The sequence below is a fragment of the Aspergillus puulaauensis genome, chromosome 5 (genome assembly GCF_016861865.1).
Source record: "Aspergillus puulaauensis MK2 DNA, chromosome 5, nearly complete sequence".
NCBI lineage: Eukaryota > Fungi > Ascomycota > Eurotiomycetes > Eurotiales > Aspergillaceae > Aspergillus > Aspergillus puulaauensis.
This window is the reverse complement of record NC_054861.1, coordinates 995,401-1,017,099: the sequence shown is the minus strand read 5'-3', so window position 1 is coordinate 1,017,099 and position 21,699 is coordinate 995,401. Positions and strand designations below refer to the sequence as shown.

Sequence of the window (21,699 nt, the reverse complement as noted above, 5' to 3'; positions counted from 1 at the left end):
TCAATCCAAGGTACAGAAAGTAAGTAACAATGAAAAAGGGTTCAGAAACCAACGGTAGAAGAGGGGAAAGAAAGCAAAAAGAATGGATGGGCGAAATATATGAGCACGAAATGAATGCCACCATAGCTGGTGTAGTTCCCTAAATATCTGACTCCTCTTTTTGGTGGTCAGCCGGGACATCCTCCTTCTTCTCTTCGTCAGCATTGTCATCGTCGGAGGCTGGGGCCTTCCCCTTCGGGGATCCCGGTTCTTCGGTGTCTTCAGGTGAAGCGTCGTCGGATGGCTCCGCTGTGGATGTCGCTGCAGCTGCTTCCGCTTCTGCCTTGTCAATCTCAGCTGCACGAGCTTGGGCTATATCCCAGATTTCTTTGCGGTTGCGCTCATCTTTAGCCCGGCGAAGCCGTTCGGTCTCCTCAAAACCGCCGCTCTTCTTCAGCTTCCCCTCTTGCACAAAGTTGCCAAGTTCCTTTTGGAAGCGATTGACTCGACGGTTCTCCAACTCCTTCTTCCGGGTCTTCTCTGCTCTTTCAATGGCCTCCAGGCGAGATTCGTGGTTTGGCAGCAGCGCGCGAACTTCGCCCAAAACACCGTCCTTTGCCTTCACAGGGTCAACTGCGGGGTCAACAATCACCATATTGCGCGAAGTGTTCCGCAGCGTAGGACCGCCTTCGGTGTTTTGCATGGCCTGCTGCTTGGTTGCTTGCTCGACCAGGGCAAAGGTCTGTGCTGCCTTTTCTAGATCATCTTGCAGATCAGCTGCCAGATCCTCCTGCATGGTGAGTTGATCACGCTCCTCGCAAACAAGTTGTAGCTCCTTCTCCCAAATCTTGGTCCAGATCGGCTTCTCCCGCCTGAGGAAATCTTGCATCTTCTTGATCTCCTTGGTAACTGCACTGACATCTTTGCCCACAGTCTCGAGTTGTCTTGGGAGGGGCCGAACGCCTCGAGCAACCACATCTTTCCGCAGATCTTCAATAAGGTCCTGCAGGTCATCAACACGCGCAACAAGCCGCTCGGACTCTTGGGCAAGCTCCTTCTTGCCAGAGTTAACTCGTACGCGACCGGCATCTCCCTCGAACGACGGCACGGATGCGTCGACAGCTGAAGACTTGACACTATCAGCCTTGGACCGTATCGCACCCATCGAGCTCGCAATGTCTGCAGAGAAGTCGGTGTACGTTTGTCGGAGTACGGCAAGATCGCGCCGCAAGCTCGAGAGTTCCGCCATTTGACCGGAATTTCCGGAAATAGGAGCTCGTCGCGTTTCTCCGGCGGCAGGAGCGCTTGGAGTGGACGTGGCAGGTGCGGCTGCAATGCGAGTAATTTCTTTAACAGCATCTAACTGCCGATCTGAGACGCGTTGCATCATGTTGCCCTGTCCATCCAGCACCCCCTTCACACCTTCAAGTAGGCGGCGAACCCCGCCAAACTCGTCGTCAAAGTGTTTCTTGACTTCATCAAGGGCGTCAACGTTTAAAACAAGGACCGAGCGATCCTTTACATCGGCCAGATCCTCTAGCTCATGCCTGATTCCCGAAATAGGATCTTGAATGTAGATTTCTGGTAGATCGGCACCGTTGTTGTGTGTATTCCATGCAAACTTCTCTATGAATGCCAGCTGAAGTCTCCCAATCGTCAATCCGGTTGATCCTTCCGGCAGTACGTATTTCTTAATCTTGCTTCTATATTGTAGAAACAAGGTGAGTTCCTTGCCGGGTGACGGTTGATCGGGTGAAAACGGTGTAGCTTGAGGTGGAGTTGAAACGGCAGTCGTTTGTTGTCGATTAGTTGATTTAGGCGTTTCCGGACCCTGATCTGTACGAAGCCCAGCGTCCTTGACCGGCTCGAATGCGTCTGCAAGACTCGGCTCCTGCGGAGTTGGGGGCAATACTGGTGGCTTTTCTGGGGCGCCATTAGGCTCATCTTTTTCCAAGCGAGGCTCATTATCGTTTGAGGGAATTTCGTCCACGGGAGGCTCAGGGTGAGCCTCAACGTGGGGCTTCACAGGATCTTCATCCGGAGGATGGCTAGTTGAGGGTGGTTGTTGCTGTTGTTGTTGTTGCTGAGCAGCCTTGGCATCAATGTTCCCATGGGATCTGTTCGTCGAACGCTGTCGCTTGTGAGCATATGATCCGCGTAGACGCACGGCGTTGAGCGATTCTCGAACATCACGGCCCCGATTCGGGATGGGGGAATTTTGGGTTGGGATAACAGGGACTCCATTTGAAGGCGCCCCGAGATGTTTTTGTATTTGGTAGGCAGAGAATCGCCGAGATGCACGACGTTCTAGCTCCCCACTGCGCTGTAGGGCACCTATGGCGTCGTCCTGCTTGGGCGGTGGTGGCGGTGGAGGGGGGTATCCTGCGGCCAGATTGGGTGGCAACATCGACGTCTCCTTCGAACCCATCTCGCTATCTTTCTGTGGTGGCTGAGTGAGCGCATTCTGCGCTTCGCGCCGGGATGCCTCCCGATCCGCATAGCTTCCTGATTTGATATCAGGAGAAGATCGAGATGCCGCCTGCGGCTTGTCTTCCAGAGACCCATTGCTGCCGTAACGGGTACGGCCAGAGCGTCTGGGAGATGTAGCTGCGGGAGGTGTGTCTTCATACGGTGGAAGAATTTCGTTCGCCAAGCTACCCGCGCTTGCCTGCCGACCGGGTAGCGGTTTGCCGTCTTCCTTTTGCTGTCGTGATCGCAGACGTGCCTGTTTTCGCTTTAGGCCGTGGAGGAGATTGATGATGATATCACGGATGCGAGGGAGGAAGATATCCAAGCTTTGTGGTGACGCATCTTGACTCAGGGTATCTTCAAGTATCGTACGCAGAAGATCAGGGACAGGGCCTAGGTCTGAAGTGTCCACCCCAATAGCGGAAAAGGCGCGACAAGCGAGATTAAATTCATATCCTAATCGCACGTAGACGTCCGACACCTCGTTCTCGGAAACCTGGCGGCGAGACCATTGCGTTAATGTCTCCAATAGCTGTTTTGTCGCTACAAGCAAATGCGTAACACTTTTTTCGATTTGGGATATTTGTCCGTTCGGCTGCAGACCAAGAAAACGATTATTTCCCAGTTAGCCGCATGAATCTGAGAATGTTGAGGCGATGGTAGAAGGGCGAACTTACCACTGCACTTCTTGATGACTGCGACCTGGTCGAGCCCGATGAACTGCGCGGGGCAGAAGACTGCGAAGTCATGGCCGTGTCCGCACTCCCTGAGGAACCAGAGTGGAAGTGCTGGGCGGAGGGGCTTCGTGTCGAGCGCGAGGAGCTGCTCGTGCCGGACTGCATGTGCGCAGGAACTCGGAGTATTATGTGAAGTGAAAAAGAAAAAAACGAGGCGAGCCCCTGCGAGAAGCGAAAAAGATATTTATTTCGAAGGCGACGTAGGGGGGGCAGGAAACGTGAAGGGGCGGGATGACCATGCGGGAGGCAAGGTGTAAGGGAGAGCGAGGAGCAACTCGGGGGCTTGTTGAGAACTGGAGAGCGGAAAATGAGAATAGAACGCGCAGCGCTAAGAGAATGAGAATAGAGGGTTGCAGGCGACCGGTATAGGTACCGAAGAAGGATAGAAGAGCTGGCAGAGATAAAGAGGAGGAATCAAACGAGCCCGTGATAGGCGTTCGACTGCATATTAATCGGGCTGAGGTCACGGCGTCCCTGGGCCGCGCCTGAGGCAGGAAACGGGTCCCTGGCCAATCACAGACCACACCAGCCACCCCATTTGGCCTTAGGCCTCAGCCCTGGCCGTCTCGTTAATCGACAGGCTGGCTTAGTGTTGTGTGCTTGCATTTGTGAAGCATGCCTAGGTAGTCTGCAAAAATAGCCTGCATGAAAATAGACAACAATAGAACACTGTTGGGGCCCTGTCAGATCGGAGCATTCAGCAGCAGCCAGAACACCCTAGAAGGTGAAGAGAAGTTAGTCTTCGAGGCTCGGGGTTGGGGCCACTCACACTGCCGGAGACCTTGCGTTGCATATGCGCCAATCATCAATCCCGCCCAAGTAACACGGCCAGATGCACAATTGGATTCTTCAGCTTCTGGTGTCATGGGTCCAGACTCCAGAACCAAGTCGTTATGGAGCCCTTGCACTGTGTTTTCTTGTCGAAAGCGACGGCCTGCTAGCAAACTTTATCGAAGACTAATACGTAGATTAATGGTCCTCTGTGCCATCGGTGGCTTCTTAACTGAATGCTACGGAAATAAGGCAACCAACATCTATCTGACTGTAATAAGCGAGGGCACAGTAGCCCTGATGAGCCTCGATATGCGGGTGAAGAGGGCTAATTGCCGCAGCAAGATAAGAAGACGCCAGGAACAGCAATCCTCAAGCAGCGATGAAGCTGTCCAGGCCTTGTTGGTGGTTCCACTAATAATAGGCTCCCTGATCAACTGCCTTAGCCTCCCACCTCCACCTCACCCAACATTCCCACCCAAACTTCGCCCGTCGAGCTAACTTAGCACCACCCTCCGTCGCTCAGTTGTTTTTGCACTTCTTAGTCTGTCTTTGTGACCCTTGCTGTCTCTGTCTTTGCATTCTTGCTGTATCCTCGAGTCTCGCCTGTCGTGCATCCAGTTGCCACCGCTGGCAGGTCGCAGTCTCATCCTCACCCCTCCTTCGCTCCTTTCGGTCGACTTCAGGTCCCGTGATCTGGCTCTTGAGCTTAACTCGTGTGCTTTTCCTCCACCCACACCCACACTGCATTGCTGTTGTTTCTCTCCCCTCCTCGACCACCCCTCTTTCCATATCCCCCCCTTCGACCCTGCAACACTTCCTCGCGCCCCATTAGCGCAGGCGGTGTGTTGCTCGCATCGTTACGACCAATCCGACAATTCGCTGAGGCTCTCCGTCGTGCCAAGTACCACACGGCGTGAGCTTCGTTTCTTTCGACATTAGAGCCGAACGAATCATGGCTTCTTCCACTGTCAACTCCGCCCCCGTTGCGAACAGTCCTTCCGGTAATGCATCGACACAGAACTCGGGCTCCCGGCCTTCGCTGAGGCCTAGCACAAATTCCAAGTCGTCGGATGGCAGACGACAAACTGGCAGCCCAGCCGACGGCGGCCAGAGGTACGTTGCGCCCCAAAACCTGGCATCATCAATCAGCCTCTCGCTCCTATTCATTGCTTCGTTTTCACCGCCATAGCCTCAATGAACCATTGCCTCACCGTATTACCCATATTTGCATGCATACGTTGTGTAGCCGTCCACAGTGGCGGACTTACATTTGATCTGTCTCAATATCCTCCCTTTCAATTCTGACTTGTTTCCATTCTCCACTTGGCCTTCAACAAAAATTTTTCTTGCTGACAACAATTATCGTTTTTAGACGCAGCAATTCTCAGAAGGCCTGGACCCAAGGCACGAACCCAATTACCCAGCGTCCCTCTTTTCCTCAGCAGAACGGAAACATGACCCAAAAGCCATCGTCTCCTCCTAAGCCCGCCGCAAAGGAGTCAAATACCCCAGATAACCACGCTCACGACCGCCTCCTGTTCTTAGTTACTAGCTTCATTGTACGGTCTACAACCACGCTATATTTCAATAACTTGGACTCGGGCTCATGATTCTCTAGGGACTTGCCGCTACCGTTACTACGCGAAATGGCGACGAATACACTGGCATATTCTCTTCCTCATCTCTTGAATCCAACGAGTCTTCGATCACTCTCAAGATGACACAACGACAATCCAAACAAGACCAGTCTCGAGCTAACGGAGTAAGCGATGCCACTAGTCCATTCTTTGGGTCGGCACCAGAGCATATCATGACGTTCAACATGAACGACGTGCTTGATGTTTCTGTATCCAATGTCACGACGACTGACGTGCTGGCAAAACCTAATGGTACGTCCACCATGCTCTTTCGAGCGTCTTTAGACAACCCAGCAATTGCCTCGACACTATTGCTCTAGGTCATTTTTAATGTCTAACTTCTATTACAGGAGCCTCTACTGGTTTCAGGACAGATGCCGATATCTCCGGAAATCTTGCCATGCGGGAACGAACGTTGAAGCGTTGGGAACCCGCAGCGGATACAGACACCGACCTGTCTCTTGAGAGCACTTCGACCGCTAAAAAGACCTGGGATCAGTTCGAAACAAATGCCAGGCTTTTCGGTGCTACAAGCAGTTATAACGAGGACATGTATACTACCCGCATTGACCGCTCGGACCCGACCTATAAGCAAAAGGAAGCTGAGGCTGCCCGCATTGCTCGTGAAATCGAGACTAGTGATGTGGACAATGCACACATTAGAGAGGAGCGAGGGCTTCAGGCACCGGATGGCGGCGATGAGGAAGACAAGTACAGTGGTGTACGTCGGGACGAAAAGAATTTCACCCCATTGGCTTCTGGCCAGCCGAACAAATACACACCACCTGCGCTCAGGAGTTCCAACCAACTAACTGCTGCCGCTCCGCCATACACAAGCTCTGTCAAGCGTGCGACCAGCACAAAAGAACACCCGGTCACGACGCTACCAGCCAAGGACATTACTTTACAGCAGCCTCCTGCGGCACCCGCGACGAACGCCGGCTCTGCTGCCGACGAGGTTGCCGCTCCTAAAGCATCCTCTACCACTCCTGGTGGCGCGAAAGGTGGGCCCCCCGATAATAACTACGAGATTGAAGTCGTGGACCGGTTCCGTATTTTCGCAAATAATGAGAGATCCAAGTTGGACCAACGGCGCCGTAACCAGGCTGCTCACGACCGAACGATCAAGCTCAACGAGCTGATGAAGTTTTCCCAAAATTTCAAACTTGCTACTCCAGTCCCGAAGGACTTGGTACCCATTCTCGCCAAGGACCCGCATAAACAGGAAGCGATTGTCCAGCGAGCCCAGCTGAGCTCCGACGATAAGACACCTCAGTCTACTGCTAGCACGCCCGCCGTTGAACACAAAAAGCCCGCAGACCAAACCCAGTTACCGGCCCGTCAGGAAAGCGGCTCAGCACAAGCACAAGCACAAGCAGATCGTCCTACCTATCCTCGTGGCCGCCAAGGTTACCCCCCAACTGGTCCTCAGGGTTCCGGAGGTCGATTCCAGCAGCAACCCTTTTACCAGAATCGTCAAGCAACGGGAATGCTCGGGCACCGCCTCGCCGACAATCTCCAGCAGCGGAAGGGCGCGCCTTCAGGGCCAGTTCCAAATCCGTTGCCCACTCAAGAGCCACGCGCTGGAACTACCAACGACCAGTCGAATATTTCCAGTCCCACAAAGACTCTCACTCCTTCGTCGTCTGCGTCAAAGTTTAACGTGAAGGCCATGGAATTCAAGCCGAACCCCGCGGCCAGTACATTCACGCCTGGTGCATCAAACCCACCGGCCTTTTCAAAGCCTGACTCGCGCGCCAAGAGCCCTTCTGCTTTCTTTGGTGCGAAAAAACCGCGCCCTATCTCCGAGCGACCGTCTCTGAAGGATCAATTCAACCCCATAAAGCGTATGAAGAAAGAAAGCGCAGAGCAGACCGACCGGGACTATACTTCCAACGGTGGCATTCCCTTCGCTTACAACACTCTCCCCACCTGGAAAGCTGCCAACAGTCCAGAGGAAGAGAAGAGTTATGTGCAGATGTTCAAATCATCGCCCACTTCTCCTCAGAGTCGATCCGCCTCGAATCCACAGATGCCACACCAGCCACACCTGCCCTACCAGTTCCAGCAGACTTCAACTATGCCTCCCGCCTCTGGCCCTCCTCACGGGCCCCACCTTCACCCTCAACAACACCATGGGTCTGGCCCGCCGCACTTCGATGATCCCCACCGTATGCAAATGTCTGCATCCACATCCCAAATGTTCCCCTCTCCAAGGCTTCAACATGGATATCCATCACCTATGGCACCACATGCACAGCTTGCGTACGGCCAGCAACCCGTTCCTCAATTCTATATGAACCAGGGTGGGCCGCAGGCAGCTCACATGAGGCCTTATCAAGGAGCTCCTCAATTTGTCAACCCACAAGCTGGCATGTCAGCGCCTATGATGGTGCAACAACCCTCGAGTGGGCCATATATGGGAGTTCCCCAGGCTCCGTTCCAGCCGCAAATGCCAATGTATTCACCAACCCCAGGTCATGTCTATCCCCATGGCCCACCACCCCAACCACATGGCGGTTACCCTAGTCCTAGCCGTGGCGCACCGGTTATGATGCATCAGAACTCTCAACCTGGTCAACCTCCGCAGCATGTTATGTACATGTCTCCTGGGCAACATCAGCAACCGGTGTACCCTGGACAGCAGCCAGGTCACAGTATGTTGCATTGACGCTAACAGCTAAGATGCATGTTTGCTAACAGAGTTTCAGTGCCGCCCGCGCGAGGCAACTACCCTCAACAACAACCACACTTCCAATCTGGCCCTCATCAGACACATCACTACGGACCGCCCCATCAGCAGCACCGTACACCAAGCAGCGGCTTCACGGTGCCTCAAATTCCTCCTCCAATGGCTGCTCAACCGCCTCCGGCATCTGGAACCCAGGCCCAGGAGACCGCGGAAGAATCTAAATGAATCAGGCGAATAAGTCTCCCGCGAGAGCCCTTTTATTTCAGTCCCTCGGAGATTAGATGAACGCAATCTTGACCATGCCATTTCGAGTTCCAAAAGCCACCGAAGCCTCGCTAGCCTGGGGGACTACATCGTTTCGCAATTTCCGCATTCCTACGTTCTTAGAAGCTATTCATAACTCGTGCTCGCTCTGGGCACATGGATTATATACTTCTTTGGGCTGGGTTCAATCTCTATGTTTTGGTTAGTGTCTCGGGTGTTACGTCGTTGATGGCCTCTTACTAATAGGGTATAGCTGAGATTGACGGAATCCTCCTCCAAGAGTGGGCTGGCTAGTCAGATCAAAAACGTACCGGGGTAGGCCCAAGGGGAATTAGTTGAATGGAGTTTACCATTGCCTTTGCTGCCCAAGACTGGTGTTCTACCGTGGGCACGTCGCTTCCCGACCACTCTTGCGTATACTATATGGGGACCATGCAAGTGATTAATCAGAATATCAACTATCTGGATCGATTTACGTCGATGCTATTGTGCATGGATTGCAGCTGCTTATCATTCATGTAACCGCCCGTTTGCTATTCAGACTACCTGAGATGACAGCTGAGGTTGGGAGAGGCTTATGGGCTGGGGGTTTATCATTCAGGTTCCGAATCAGGCGTGGATTGTGTGTACGGGCGAGTGAGAATGGGGTTGAGATAGTGGTCAAGCTTAAGCTGAAATGATATTGGTTGGACAACGAAACTTGCTATATAAAATCCGACATGTAGACACTCCGTACTGCTGTCGAACCTAAAGCGGTTCTGCTGCAGCCCATTAGCATGTTTCCCAAACTGCGAAGCATTTGCTGCCGGGAGCGAAACCAAGGAAAATGTAATCAAGGAAGGGTAATGAAGGGCAGGGTAATTGGGGAAATCTCCTCAGGTCTTTTCAGTTTCTTTTTTGGTCTTCATTCACCAAAACCAAACACTCCAGCCGCGGTACTCACACCTAGCCAAAGAGAGCCACAGCAGCCAATGCATCGAATTCCACAACTCACTCATGTCCAACCCAACTTTTATCCAAGCCTAGTCCAACCCACCCGATGATCCCCGCAGTATAATGTAACCCTCGCAAAGCCAACACAATGTTCGCCGCTGCCATTGGTTCCTGTAATTCCTCATGGAGAAAAAGCGGATCAGAAACCCCAGAACGCGGCTAACTTGTGTCTCTTGTTGTACACATTCTTTCCAAGGTCGACAATGCCGTGGGTCTTGCGACTTCGACCTTGTGCCTTTTAAGAAGAGTGTGCCTGCATTTTGGGATACGCGGGTAGGTAGACTTTGTAGGTTGGCGTTGAGCTGCATGTAACATGCAGACGGACCGGTGAGGGGATTTCGGGTGCGTGTGTTAGCTGTTGCGGCGTTTCTCCGGCGTGCTGAGTGGGAGTTCCTTCGGTGATGGAGTGTCTAGTCGAGGATCGCGGTCTGACCTTTTACCATAGTAGCATCATTGGAGATCTTGATCTTTTGGATGGTGGGGATAATATATTTGGACATTTGGGTCTTTGGTGTTTGGTATTTGGGTCTTGATGGTGGCACATGGCCAGCTTTTTCTTGATGGGGAGGAAGAAAAGAAAGAGGAGTGAGAACGTACTGCATGCGGCTTTATATGTTGAGGAGGACAGTTAGTTCAGGTGATTTGGATTAGTGAATTCCATTAGAGAATTGATCAGAGCAGGAGACTGTGCATAACATGACGTGGTGTTGTGAAGAGAGTGAAGAGCAGCGAGAAGGGAAGACTGAAGCAGGGGAGCTCCAGCTCCGCGTCCAGACGCCCTAAGCCACATCGGGGGCGGGGTACAGCGCCCATCGCTGGTTATTCTTCCACCAGACCAAGACATCGACATTCGAGACTCTCCTGCGACGATCGTCCAGGAACACCGAAACTGCCCGCCAGTTCCTTTGCATTCCCTTGCATCCTTCGCCTCCGCCCGCCCTCCTCGTCCTCTCATCCCCGTCCCCGAGCGGACCTCCGAGCCCGCGGCGTGTCTCCGAAAAGACCAACTCAGCTGGCAACAACAAACTACGCCTAGGAACATCAGCGTCTCACAACCGCCATGGATTTCCTCAAATCCGCCGTCGCCTCTGCGATGGCCAAAGGCAGCTCGTTTCCTTATTCGCTAGGAGATAGAGTCGACATCTCCGATTCGATCTGGGCACTTCACAATGCAACGAAACGGGTATGCACGCCACCACAAATCGCCCCCCTGCGGCCATACTGTTTACGGACACGGCGCTAATATACCGCTATATCGCGTTGCTCAATACAGGAAGACGGCTCATCATGTAGTATTTTCACCTTCGAAATCGCCACGAATAAGTCCCGTCTGCCGCTCGCAAAGAACGCTGTACGGAAATCACGAACGTTGAGACACCCCGGGGTGATTAAGGTTTTGGATACTATTGAGGTATTTTGCGCATATGTTATGCCTTGAAGGGCTGCTTCTCAAGGAGGGATACTCATAGAGTCTAGACCGAGACTACCATCTACATCGTGACGGAACGAGTCGTGCCCCTTTCTTGGAATGTGAAGCGCAGGAGTTTGAGCGAAGAGACTTCTAAATGGGGGCTATGCACAGTGGCGGTATGCTCTCAACTTTGCGCATGAGTCACGCATTCACTAATTCTCTTCCGCGTGCTCTAGTCTACCCTGAAATTCATCAACGGGGACGCCGCGTCTGTCCACGGGGCCGTGAGAGCGTCCTCGGTATACACAAGTGAGAGCGGCGAGTGGAAGCTCGGAGGATTCGAGGTATTGAGCTCGATGAATGATGATCAGGCGGTGATATATGTCAGTGAATATTGGGAACAATCTTATTGTCACACCGCTGACTCGGCCACAGACATATGGCAGTCTCGTACCGGACGCCGCTCGATACACACCACCAGAGATTGTAAAGGGTGGCTGGGATGCGATCAAGCGCCACCCTTTAACAGCCGTTGATTCCTATGGTCTGGCGACACTGGTGTTTGAGGTCTTCAATGGCAGCTTTTCGGGTGGAGATCAAGTCGGCAGGACGACGAATATCCCGCCTAGTATGCACCAGAGCTATAAGCGTCTCGGCACAGCCAACCCCAAACTACGATTGAGCCCGGCGCACTTTGTAGAACAGGGAAAGAAGAGCGGTGGCTTTTTTGAGACGCCGCTTATTCGGCTGACGGACGATATTGATAGTTTGGGTCTGAAAAACGAGTCTGAGAGGGAGGAATTTCTCAAGTGAGTTTTGACATCTGACTACTATTCCTCGACGCTGTATCCTGACGCTCCCAGTGAACTCGAAAATCTGTCCGAAGACTTCCCGGAGGACTTCTTCAAGATGAAAGTTCTACCAGAGCTGTTAAAGTCTGTCGAGTTTGGAGGCGGTGGTCCAAAGGTCTTGTCAGCTATTTTGAAGATCGGAGGGAAGTTATCGCAGGACGAGTTTAATGCTAAGCTTACACCGGTTGTTGTTCGCCTGTTCGGTAACCCTGATCGAGCTATCCGAGTCTGCCTTCTCGATCATCTGCCGGTAATGATTGAGAACCTTTCTCAGAAGATAGTCAACGATAAGCTATTCCCTCAGATGGTTAGTTTGCTACTTCATCTGTCGTAATAACCATACTCACCTTGTGTTGCAGACCTCCGGATTCACAGATGCAGCGCCCGTTGTTCGGGAGCAGACGGTGAAAGCTGTTCTGCCTGTTATTAACAAACTAAGTGACCGAACAATTAATGGCGAACTCCTTAAATTTTTGGCGCGGACTGCCAACGACGAGCAGCCGGGTATTCGGACGAATACTACGATCTGCTTGGGGAAGATTGCGAAGAACCTAGGTCAAGGCGTAAGTGGGAGTGAAACCCTGTTGGATCATAGCTAATGGTTCCTATAGTCGAGAGCGAAAGTTCTCGTTGCAGCTTTCACGCGCGCCCTTCGAGATCCATTTGTCCATGCTCGCAACGCTGGCTTGTTGGCGCTATCTGCAACACTGGAGGTTTTCTCTGAGGAGGATTGCGCGACTAAAGTTCTGCCTGCCATATGCCCTGCTCTTCTTGATCGGGAAAAGTGCGTCACCAGCAATCGCTCTTGAGTAGTCATTGGCTAACAATCCTCACAGGGTAATAAGGGACCAGGCCAACAAAACGCTAGACATGTACCTACAACGTGTCAGAAAGTTTGGCAATACCATGGCCGACACAGCTCTCCCAGCAACAACAAGTTCGGACGCTCCCAAGGATGCGGCCCGTATCGGAACGTCCAACGACAACTCATGGGCAGGCTGGGCCATTTCCTCATTCACCAATAAAATAGCAACAGCTGACGGCGAAATCGAGCCTACCGCAGGCTCCACAAAACCAGCCGAGGAGCCCAAACGTTCAGTATCCGTTCCTCGTCAGACGAAACCAACATCGCCAACGCCATCTACTGAATCTAAAACTACACTACGACCTTCAGTTCAACCCCTGGGTCGCTCATTGTCAGCACACCCCGCGCCAGTACATAGAGAAGAGCCTGAACCTGCAGATGATGTTTACGATGCATGGGGGGCGATGGATGAAGATGATGAGGACGGATGGGGGAATGACCAAGACCCATTCAATGCTCCGTCGACGATCTCACCCACCAGCGCTACGTCCAAACCCAAAGCAAGTCCCCTCCCGTACGACGATGGCGGTGAACCGGACTTTGCGGGGTGGCTTGCCGCACAGTCGAAAGCCAAAAAACCGCTGCCTAAAGGTCTAAGCAGCTCCCGAACTACACCGACTTCGAGGACCACTAGTCCTAGCTTGACAGCAAAGCCTAAGGTTGCTGCAGCGCCTGCTAAGAAGATTGACACGAAACCCAAGAATGAGGAAGAAGATGATGGCTGGGGAGATGCGTGGGACTGATTTAGCTCTCTTTGTCATTTGGCCTGCGAGCGTTCCAAAACTGGAGTTTGGTGCTTGAGTAGACGGCTCGACCCTGGCGTTGAGGATTGTTGATAAGATACCATGCACATAGTAGGATATAGATCTAAACGGGATATGACTTTTATCCCGGCATAATCACTAGTTATTTAATACTTGATTTTAATCTATTTAAACTGTATCCTGAGTTATATCCCCAGATTCTCCAACTATGCCCTGGTAAGGCTGGTATACTTTATATAAAGTAGTTGGTGGCGCTTGTCTCGACCAATCGGACCACGGCAGCCCCGTGATCACCACTACCGCTGTTTCCGCCCGCCATGCAAGAGTTCATCTTTGATTCCATCTCGCGCTCTGGCAATTGTCCCGTAAATTGCGCTATCGGCCTGATCTAATCGCCAATAAGCTGACCGGTCCGTCTTACGGTGTTGCCTTCGCTCGAGTGTTGTTGGTGGAACAAGCCGGTCGCCTCGTGCCTTTTTAATCTTGCTGCCTTGCACCGGCCATCAACCTTTACAAGACCAGGGGTGCCTCCCCAAGTACGCGCCGCCCAGAGGGCTAGAACTGCTCGCATAACGTTTTCTGCGCTATGTATGGCAGTCTATTGACGCGATAATCTGTCTATTCTGATATTTCACATCGCCGGCGGTTGATCGTCCCCCCGCCATGGACTCTGATGAGGTGCCCCCGCCGCCATACTCCGCTGTAGACCCTTTACTCGCGCCGTCGAACAGCAACAGAAACGCAACCTCCTCGTCTAATGCAACCCCTAGTCTTCTCCATCTTCGGGGTGGGGATGCACGATTTCATGGTCCAAGTGCTGCGCCCATCCCAACTTATTTCACCTCGGCTGCGGCCTACTTTGCGGAACGGCCACCTCCTGCAATTGAGGATGGAGAGCAGACGCTGGAGCACCATATGACCATCTACCCGCGGAGTCAAGCCAAAGACTTCCCCCGTCGTCCGCGATGTTGGAGCCCGCGGATGGAGCACATCGCTCAGCAGGACTGGGATATGTTCTTGCGCCACCTCTTCCCTCCACATCTCGGCCTTGCATCCTCGTCAGCGGAACTCCCACGTCAAGTCAGGGCTGAGATTCGACGAGATCGAAAAGATCGACCACAGGAGACGGATGAGGAGCGTGAGAGACGCATCGCCACTGTTATGAAGGAGTGGAACCAGTACTTCTTCGAGCTTCGTGCTGTCCGGATTGTGTTCTTCTATGTGACGGATCCCAGGGCTGCGCCAATATCCCCGCTCTGTCCTCGTTGTTATCCGGCCGCGACGAGAGCCACGCAGGACAATCGAACCACTCAAAATACAGAGGCTGGTAGAGGACACCCTTTGCCGCCTAACGCGCACCCAGCAGCGGCAGGGTATCCGCAAGCCAGTATGTATCCAGGGCAGCCATCGATGCCCTACGGATATCCAAATCCCGCTGTTCCAGCTCCATTCCCGCCGCAGCAGGGTTCCGGATTCTTTCACCCTGCGAATCCCCATGCTTATCAGAATCCATACCCACAGTACCAGCCGTGGGGTTGGGGAGGCAGTCAATACCCTCAACAGGATGAAAGTTCGAGCATGAAAGGTGGACCTCTAGGGTGGCTGTCGAGTCTTGCTTCATCAGCTCAAAAGTATGGCGATCGCATTACGGAACAGGCTGCCCACTACGGTAGACAAGTTGAAGAACAAGCCCTGGCTCACGGCCGTTGGATTGAAGAGCAAGCAGGCCTCGGCGGACGCAAAGTTGAAACCGCTTATCCTGGATGGGGTGCGCCCCAACAAGGATACTACCCTTACTATTATCCTCCACCTACTGCTGTTGCTACTACTGCAATCACCGCAAATCCCACTTTAGATTCTACTCAGCAAGCCATACAGCAAACCCCACAACCAACAACCCCCCAACCTGAACCCCAATCATCAACCCAACGCCCCCGCAGCAACTCCGTCTGCTCCGTCTCCTCAGACTCCTCCCTCTCCTCAATCGACTCCATATCCACGACCTCCGAACTCAGTTCCTCAGACCTCGCCACCGTCCGCGCCCAACTCCTCTCCCTAGACGACCACCACGACCGCGACCTCTACGAAGCAGCCGTAGAACTCCGCCGCCAACTCGACGCCCTGCGCGAATCCCGCCGCCAAGCACGCATCTCCGGCCGCGGCCGCTGGCGTCACGGCTGGGGCCACCAGTCCCGACACAATGACTCCTCTTCCGGCCAAGGCCGAAGCAGCTGGGGCCGGTGGGAATCGCCTCAGGATCGCCAGCGGAACGCGGCGGAGCGGCGCGCGGCGAAGGAGGAGCTCCGGGCTACGAGGAAGGCATTCCGTGAAGTGCTGAAGCGCGCGAGGGAGGAGCAGCGCGAGCAGAGGCGGATGAAGCGGACTAGACGTCGGCAGCAGCGACGCGCGCGGAGGGGTCAGAATAGAGGTGAAGAGCCTGTGCCTGTGTCTGCGTCTGTGTCTGTTTCTGCATCTGCGTCGGGGCCTGTTTCTATTTCTGCGGGGCCTCCGCCTGAGACGAGTCTGGAACAGCGATTGCAGAATCTCGAATTAGAAAATAATCGAGAAACCCGCACGACTGTCCGGGCAGGTTCAACAGGTCCATCGCAGCAGCGGACAGACGCAGGCTCGGAAAGCAGCGCGGTTAGCTCGATTGGCACGCCGAGTGCCAGCTCGGACGAGGGCGAGGATACCAAAAAGGATAAAGAGAAGGAGAAGAAGAAGAAGCTTGGCAAGGAAACCAAATGAATTTACATCCACTCACTCACTTGTCGTTTGGTCGTTGAGCGGTTGGTTTTCTTTTGATGTGATATGATAACGGACGGTGTTTTAGGTGGCCTGGGGCTTGGGGTCTTTCTTGTTTTGTTTATATTCTTAACATTTTGATATCTCCCTTTCTTGAAGATAGTTGTTTAGTTACAGCCCTCGCTTGCACATCTGTTTAATGAAGCCATGACCACTCCATCGATTCATTTCAACAGTAGATGTACAGCTCAACACCACTCCTTTATTTGGCTCTAGCCAACCGATATAATAGGCTATCAGCCTACGAAGCCGCCTGGGCCTCGTTCTTTTCAACCAAGTCACCAACTCCCAAGCCTCTCCCAACCTTAACCTTGACCGTCTTCTTCTCCTCCTGCTCCTTCTTTCCGACCTCGCCAACTTCGTCGCCCTCGTCCTCATCCTTCTCGTCGCTCGCATGGCGGGCGCGGTCCTTCCGCTCAATCTCGGCCCAGTCGAGCCACATATTCGATAGATCCATGTGCATGGCATACGCGTCTTCGCCGTCGGCGTAGTACTTGCTCTCGACGGTCTCAACCTCGAAGCCGAGTGTGTCGCGGTAGAGGCGGAGGGCGGCATTGTTGGAGACACGGACGTGCAGGGAGACGAATTTTGCGCGGTGGCATTCAGACATTGCCCTCTCTAAACAGAGACGTAATTAGCAGCGGTATCCCAGAACCTAGAACCCAGAATCTAGATAGAGGGAAAAGTGAAGAAACATACGAGACATCCTCATCAACCTCTCTGCAATCCCCAACCGTCTATGCGTCCTCATCACACTCAAACTCGTAATATGACCATGCTGCACCCCGTCCGTCGGCTCCTCCTCCATCTTTGCGAGCACATACCCGACAACCTTGGGGTACTGGCCGGAGAGGTCGTTTGGTTTCTTGTAGCCGTTGCGCGGGCGCACGACGGCGACGAAGCTGAGTTGCGGCCAGGTCAGGGCGTGGTAGAGGTAGTATTTCAGGAAGTAGTTCTCGGGGAGGTTTGTGATGTTGCAGGTTTGGATTGCGGGGAGGAGGTCGATGTAGGAGGGGTAGGAGGAGAGGGGGACGATGTCGACCATTTTGGCGGCGGTCGGAGTCAGCTCCGTTATATTGTATGAGGGTTCCTGTTTGTCGATAGAGGAATTGGGCGAGGTAGAGCGAGGGTGGTGTGGTGTCGAGAGCAGTGAGTGACCGCGAGGAGTGAGTGTGACGGTTGCGATTTTGAGTGTGGGCGCTAAGCCTGTTTGGGAAGTGTATACTTCGGCCTGTCGACAGCATCAGTACAGCAGGGCTGGGCTATTCATGAGAAATAGGTATAATGATAAAATACTAGAGAAAGCTTTTAATGGTCACCCTACTTTGGATCCATCACCTGCGTAAGTTGTAACGTATTCCTACGAGCACCCGAGCCCCAGGTGGCATAGTAAACTTAATGGATGATATACTGAGCCTGATTTTGGCAACCAACAACGTGGTGAGAATCTCGTAATGATCTTTCTGGGCTTAGACTTTGGGTCTGCTAGTCAAGTTGGGACCCTTACGGTGTACTGGCGTAACTGCGTATCGTGGCGCAATAACCCCCGGTCGGCTGCGGACGGCTTGTGCCTGAACAAGGCCACTAGCAAGGCCACTCAACTCGAGCCCTGTGCATGGTCTGTTGGCTGTGCTCGATTATGCTAACCAGAACAAGCAGGGGCCAAAACCTAAGCCAATAAGTCGAGCAGCAGGGGCAGCAACTCCGCAACCAAGAGCCTCAGCCACCGGGCGTGACACGGACCCCACATGGAAGCGCCCAGGAACAGGCTATAAACAACATGAATTCCCCAGGCTCTTTGACTCTAAACAAAATGTCTGCTTGGCTGAGATTTTGCCTGGATCTCCGCTTTAGACCATCATGAATTTCCGCGTGTCCTGGTTGTCGGTCGGCGCGCTGCTGGGTATGGCTGCATAGACACCAAGCCCTAATACGCATTGCTAACCAACTCCAGCTACAACAACAAATGTCTGTGCATCACCAATCGATATGTTGAACCTAATAGCCCCCAAAGCCACGCCTGTTCCATCAAGCGACACCGGCGACGTCAAATCACAACCTGCCTTATCACCACGACGCTATTCCTACGGCAACGACGACTACGGCGATGATGGCAATTCCACCCGGTCAATACTCATCGGGGTAATGATTCCAGTTGCGGCTATCATAATTTGCGTGATTGTAGTTTTGGCCGTCAAAGCTCGCAAAGGGGAACCCCGAATACCCGCTACAATTGCGAGGGGTGTTCTCCCTTTAAATAATCCCAATAATCGCGCCCAGAGAACGAGTATCAACCAGCCTCGACGGCCACCGACCGCTACTCTGCCTCCATATACACCCGGGAATACGACGACAAGATCTGCCCCGCCTGAGCCCGCGATAACAGCAGTCCGTGCTGCCCAGGCTGTCTCTGCAGACCCCGGGCAAACGACAACGAGAACTGCTCCGCCGCTGGTGCCGATGATCATGATTCCTGCGCCGAGTTATACTCCAGGTACAACTACTACAACACCTAGACCTGAGACACCTGCCGATACAACATCCAGCCCTATGAGATCTACCGCCGCACTGCTTCCGACGAGAACATCCTCTCCCCGCCCCTCTAGCGATACAGCATCTATATCTCCCCCTGATACCACGACCTCCATGACGACTGCTTCCAGAACTACAACCAGGGCCGCTCCGCCTCCTCCTCCGGATCGAGTTGGAACGCCACCGCCGCCATATTCGCGGGATCCGGTATAAGAATGGGCTTGATGATTTCCTTGGACTGCGAATTCATGTTTTATAGAACGCTTTTGCATAGCCGCTATGCGAGATGATGTGTTTTTCGAGCTATATACCATATATACCCGCGATGCTTTTTGAAAGATGAGGAATTATTCATTATCTTGCCAATATAATTCAACTCTTGTCATATTTTCTTAAGCTTGAAGTAATAATGGAATTGTTAGAGCTGGCCTGTCCATGTACGTCATTTTGACTGATGTGGCCGTCATGCGGAAGGTTACCATGGTACAGATGGCTGGTATAGATCGTGTCTGGTGTCTATGGTTCTTTTGGTAGTTTTGCTTGAGTTTATTAACCTAACAGAGGTTTGTTTCTGAGAAGAGTACTTGATTAGTCTGTGATCAACTCCCGATTATCAAAGGAATGCCAGTTTATATATCACTTTTGAGACTGAAGTTGAATTAGACTTGTGGATATCCAGTTAGGGCTTCCCGTCTCAACGTCCAACCCCAACGACTCGACATTGAACGGAATGGCAACTCGGGGCATATTCGGTGGAATTAACTGCTAATTCCGCCTATTCAGCAATTGGGCTCGCTTCATCGAAGCCTGTGTCAACTGCCACGGCCAAAGTTTCTCCGCGACTCAGGCCCACACACTAAGCCTCCAACAGGCTTGATTCCCGTCTCAGTGTGACACTAACCATGCGGCTTATGCACCGTCTTGTCTTGTTTGAGTATACAACACGATTATCACGGTATCCGGGCGGGAATGACTGCGTAGCGTCTCGTCGAGAGTGGGGGAAGGATTTAGGCCAGCTCGCAAGCTTTTGAAATAAATCAAATCGACCGGGATCGCGATCGGGAGTTCGTGGCGCCGGCTTGGGTTTCTTGTCCTTCTTCTTTCTATTTTCTTTTCCCTGCGTCTAAATGAAGGTCTGCCCGTATAGGATTGTGTCGGTGCTGGATGGCGTCTCGAGAACGTGTCCGGCTGATGGGTCTGTCTCTGCTTGTGTATGCGAGATAATCGAATCTGATCTGGTCGCGATGAATCTGTTGACCAGGAAAAATAGTGCACCGCGTTAAAGAACACACCTCTCAACACCCAGGTCCTCTATCCCAACGACAATGCATACCACCAGTCGCTCGGCTCCTACTGGCGAACGGACATCGAGCAGCTCAACCCAGCCTGCATCGTTCAGCCGCACTCAGCACAAGACGTCTCGCTGACTCTTTCCACCCTCGTCGAGTCAAACGATGACTCGCCGCAATGCCAGTTCGCTGTTCGCTCAGGCGGACACAGTACTGTGCTTGGTTCGACTAGCGCCGACCATGCAGTCACAATCGACCTCTCGTTGCTCAATCGCACCGTCTACCACCCTGAATCCTCAACTGCGTCGGTCCAGCCAGGAGCGAGATGGAAGTCCGTATACAAGACCCTGGCCGAACACGGCGTCGCGGTCCCAGGCGGACGAGGAGGAACCGTCGGCGTCGGCGGATTCATCACTGGGGGTGGGAACTCGTTCCACAGCGCTCAGTACGGCCTCACCTGCGATGCTGTAGTTGATTTCGAAGTACACCTCCTACATCCCTAATATCTGCAATAAACAGCCACTAACACAGAAACAAAAACAGATCGTCCTCCCGTCCGGCCAAATAACCACCGCATCACCAACCAAAAACGCAGACCTCTTCCAAGCCCTAAAAGGCGGCTCCAGCAACTTCGGCCTCGTCACCAGCTTCACCCTGCAAGCCTTCTCCCAACCCCCGGACTCAATCTGGGGCGGCGTTGTCGCATACGACCACGCCTCCACCGTCTCCGCCCAGATCGACGCCCTCGTGCACTTCACCGACAATATCCGCAATGACCCCTTTGCCTCCCTGATCCCGATATACAACTACAACTCGCAACTGGGCGTCCCTGTTATTGCGAACTCGCTTGTGTATACGAAGCCCGTGCCGTATCCGGATGCGTTTAGGGACTTCTATAACATGCCTAATATATCGGACTCCATGCGTTTTGCGGATTTGGAGGATCTTACCGGTGAATTGGAGCCGGGGCCTGGGTTGCAGTATGCATGCCTTCATGTCAAACATTAAACTCAAATTGGGGTTTTAATAGAAATATGTGACTGATATTTGTACTTAGGAACTTTCTCACGCTGAGCTTCGCCAACGACCCCGCGATCCTGCACAAGGCAGTTGCTATCCAGGACCGCATGATCGAGGAGGCGAAGCGCTCGGCCCGTAGTGAGGACTGGTCTATCATTAGCATGTACCAGCCGCTGCCGGGGCTTTTTGCGGAGATTGGGAAGAAGAAGGGGGGGAATATGCTGGGGTTGGATGAGGGGGGAAATTATATCTGTATGTTCTTTTTTTTTTTTTTTTCTTTTTTTTCGAGTGTTGCTAACAGTGTTTCCTTTTAGTGCACCTTCTCTGGTTTATATGGGATGATGCTGAAGATACGGCGCTGTTTGACTGGATGGGGAAGACGTTTGTGGATGAGCTGGACGGGTTTGCGAGGTCTGTTGGCGGCGATTCTCCGTTTGTTTATCTGAATTATGCGGCGGAGAGCCAGAATCCGTTGCGGGGGTATGGCGAGGGCAATTTGGCGTTTTTGAAGACTGTTGCCGACAAGTACGACCCTTTGGGTGTCTTCCAGACCCAGGCTCCTGGAGGGTTCAAGGTGAGTAGGGCATAGTTTTCTCTTGTTCATCAAACTGAGATAC

At 52.9% G+C, this 21,699-nt stretch overlaps 7 protein-coding genes across 7 annotated transcripts; 5 read left to right on the top strand and 2 right to left on the bottom strand.

Moving 5' to 3' along the window:
* Window positions 1-139: 139 nt before the first annotated feature.
* BUD6 (formin-mediated actin nucleation enhancer) lies at window positions 140-3,290 on the bottom strand (the record flags this gene model as incomplete). Its single annotated transcript, XM_041705380.1, has 2 exons — window positions 140-3,043; window positions 3,126-3,290. The coding sequence occupies 2 exons, from the start codon at window positions 3,288-3,290 to the stop codon at window positions 140-142; spliced, it is 3,069 nt and encodes a 1,022-aa protein (XP_041557871.1).
* A 1,621-nt stretch (window positions 3,291-4,911) lies between these two features.
* Window positions 4,912-8,513, top strand: APUU_50387A (putative PAB1 binding protein (Pbp1); the record flags this gene model as incomplete). Its single annotated transcript, XM_041705379.1, has 5 exons — window positions 4,912-5,072; window positions 5,332-5,518; window positions 5,578-5,848; window positions 5,947-8,253; window positions 8,308-8,513. The coding sequence occupies 5 exons, from the start codon at window positions 4,912-4,914 to the stop codon at window positions 8,511-8,513; spliced, it is 3,132 nt and encodes a 1,043-aa protein (XP_041557870.1).
* Window positions 8,514-10,605: 2,092 nt separating this feature from the next.
* APUU_50386A (COPI-interacting protein CEX1) lies at window positions 10,606-13,415 on the top strand (the record flags this gene model as incomplete). The annotated part of the gene is made up of 9 exons (XM_041705378.1): window positions 10,606-10,728; window positions 10,819-10,956; window positions 11,022-11,132; window positions 11,193-11,339; window positions 11,392-11,765; window positions 11,820-12,114; window positions 12,167-12,370; window positions 12,419-12,591; window positions 12,644-13,415. The coding sequence occupies 9 exons, from the start codon at window positions 10,606-10,608 to the stop codon at window positions 13,413-13,415; spliced, it is 2,337 nt and encodes a 778-aa protein (XP_041557869.1).
* A 684-nt stretch (window positions 13,416-14,099) lies between these two features.
* APUU_50384A (uncharacterized protein) lies at window positions 14,100-16,184 on the top strand (the record flags this gene model as incomplete). The annotated part of the gene is made up of 1 exon (XM_041705377.1): window positions 14,100-16,184. The coding sequence occupies one exon, from the start codon at window positions 14,100-14,102 to the stop codon at window positions 16,182-16,184; it is 2,085 nt and encodes a 694-aa protein (XP_041557868.1).
* A 298-nt stretch (window positions 16,185-16,482) lies between these two features.
* On the bottom strand, window positions 16,483-17,286 carry ARD1 (peptide alpha-N-acetyltransferase complex A subunit ARD1; the record flags this gene model as incomplete). The annotated part of the gene is made up of 2 exons (XM_041705376.1): window positions 16,483-16,859; window positions 16,941-17,286. The coding sequence occupies 2 exons, from the start codon at window positions 17,284-17,286 to the stop codon at window positions 16,483-16,485; spliced, it is 723 nt and encodes a 240-aa protein (XP_041557867.1).
* An 815-nt stretch (window positions 17,287-18,101) lies between these two features.
* APUU_50383A (uncharacterized protein) lies at window positions 18,102-18,986 on the top strand (the record flags this gene model as incomplete). The annotated part of the gene is made up of 2 exons (XM_041705375.1): window positions 18,102-18,144; window positions 18,196-18,986. The coding sequence occupies 2 exons, from the start codon at window positions 18,102-18,104 to the stop codon at window positions 18,984-18,986; spliced, it is 834 nt and encodes a 277-aa protein (XP_041557866.1).
* Window positions 18,987-19,900: 914 nt separating this feature from the next.
* APUU_50382A (uncharacterized protein) lies at window positions 19,901-21,671 on the top strand (the record flags this gene model as incomplete). Its single annotated transcript, XM_041705372.1, has 5 exons — window positions 19,901-19,984; window positions 20,044-20,544; window positions 20,606-21,042; window positions 21,120-21,334; window positions 21,397-21,671. The coding sequence occupies 5 exons, from the start codon at window positions 19,901-19,903 to the stop codon at window positions 21,669-21,671; spliced, it is 1,512 nt and encodes a 503-aa protein (XP_041557865.1).
* Between the last annotated feature and the right edge of the window lie 28 nt (window positions 21,672-21,699).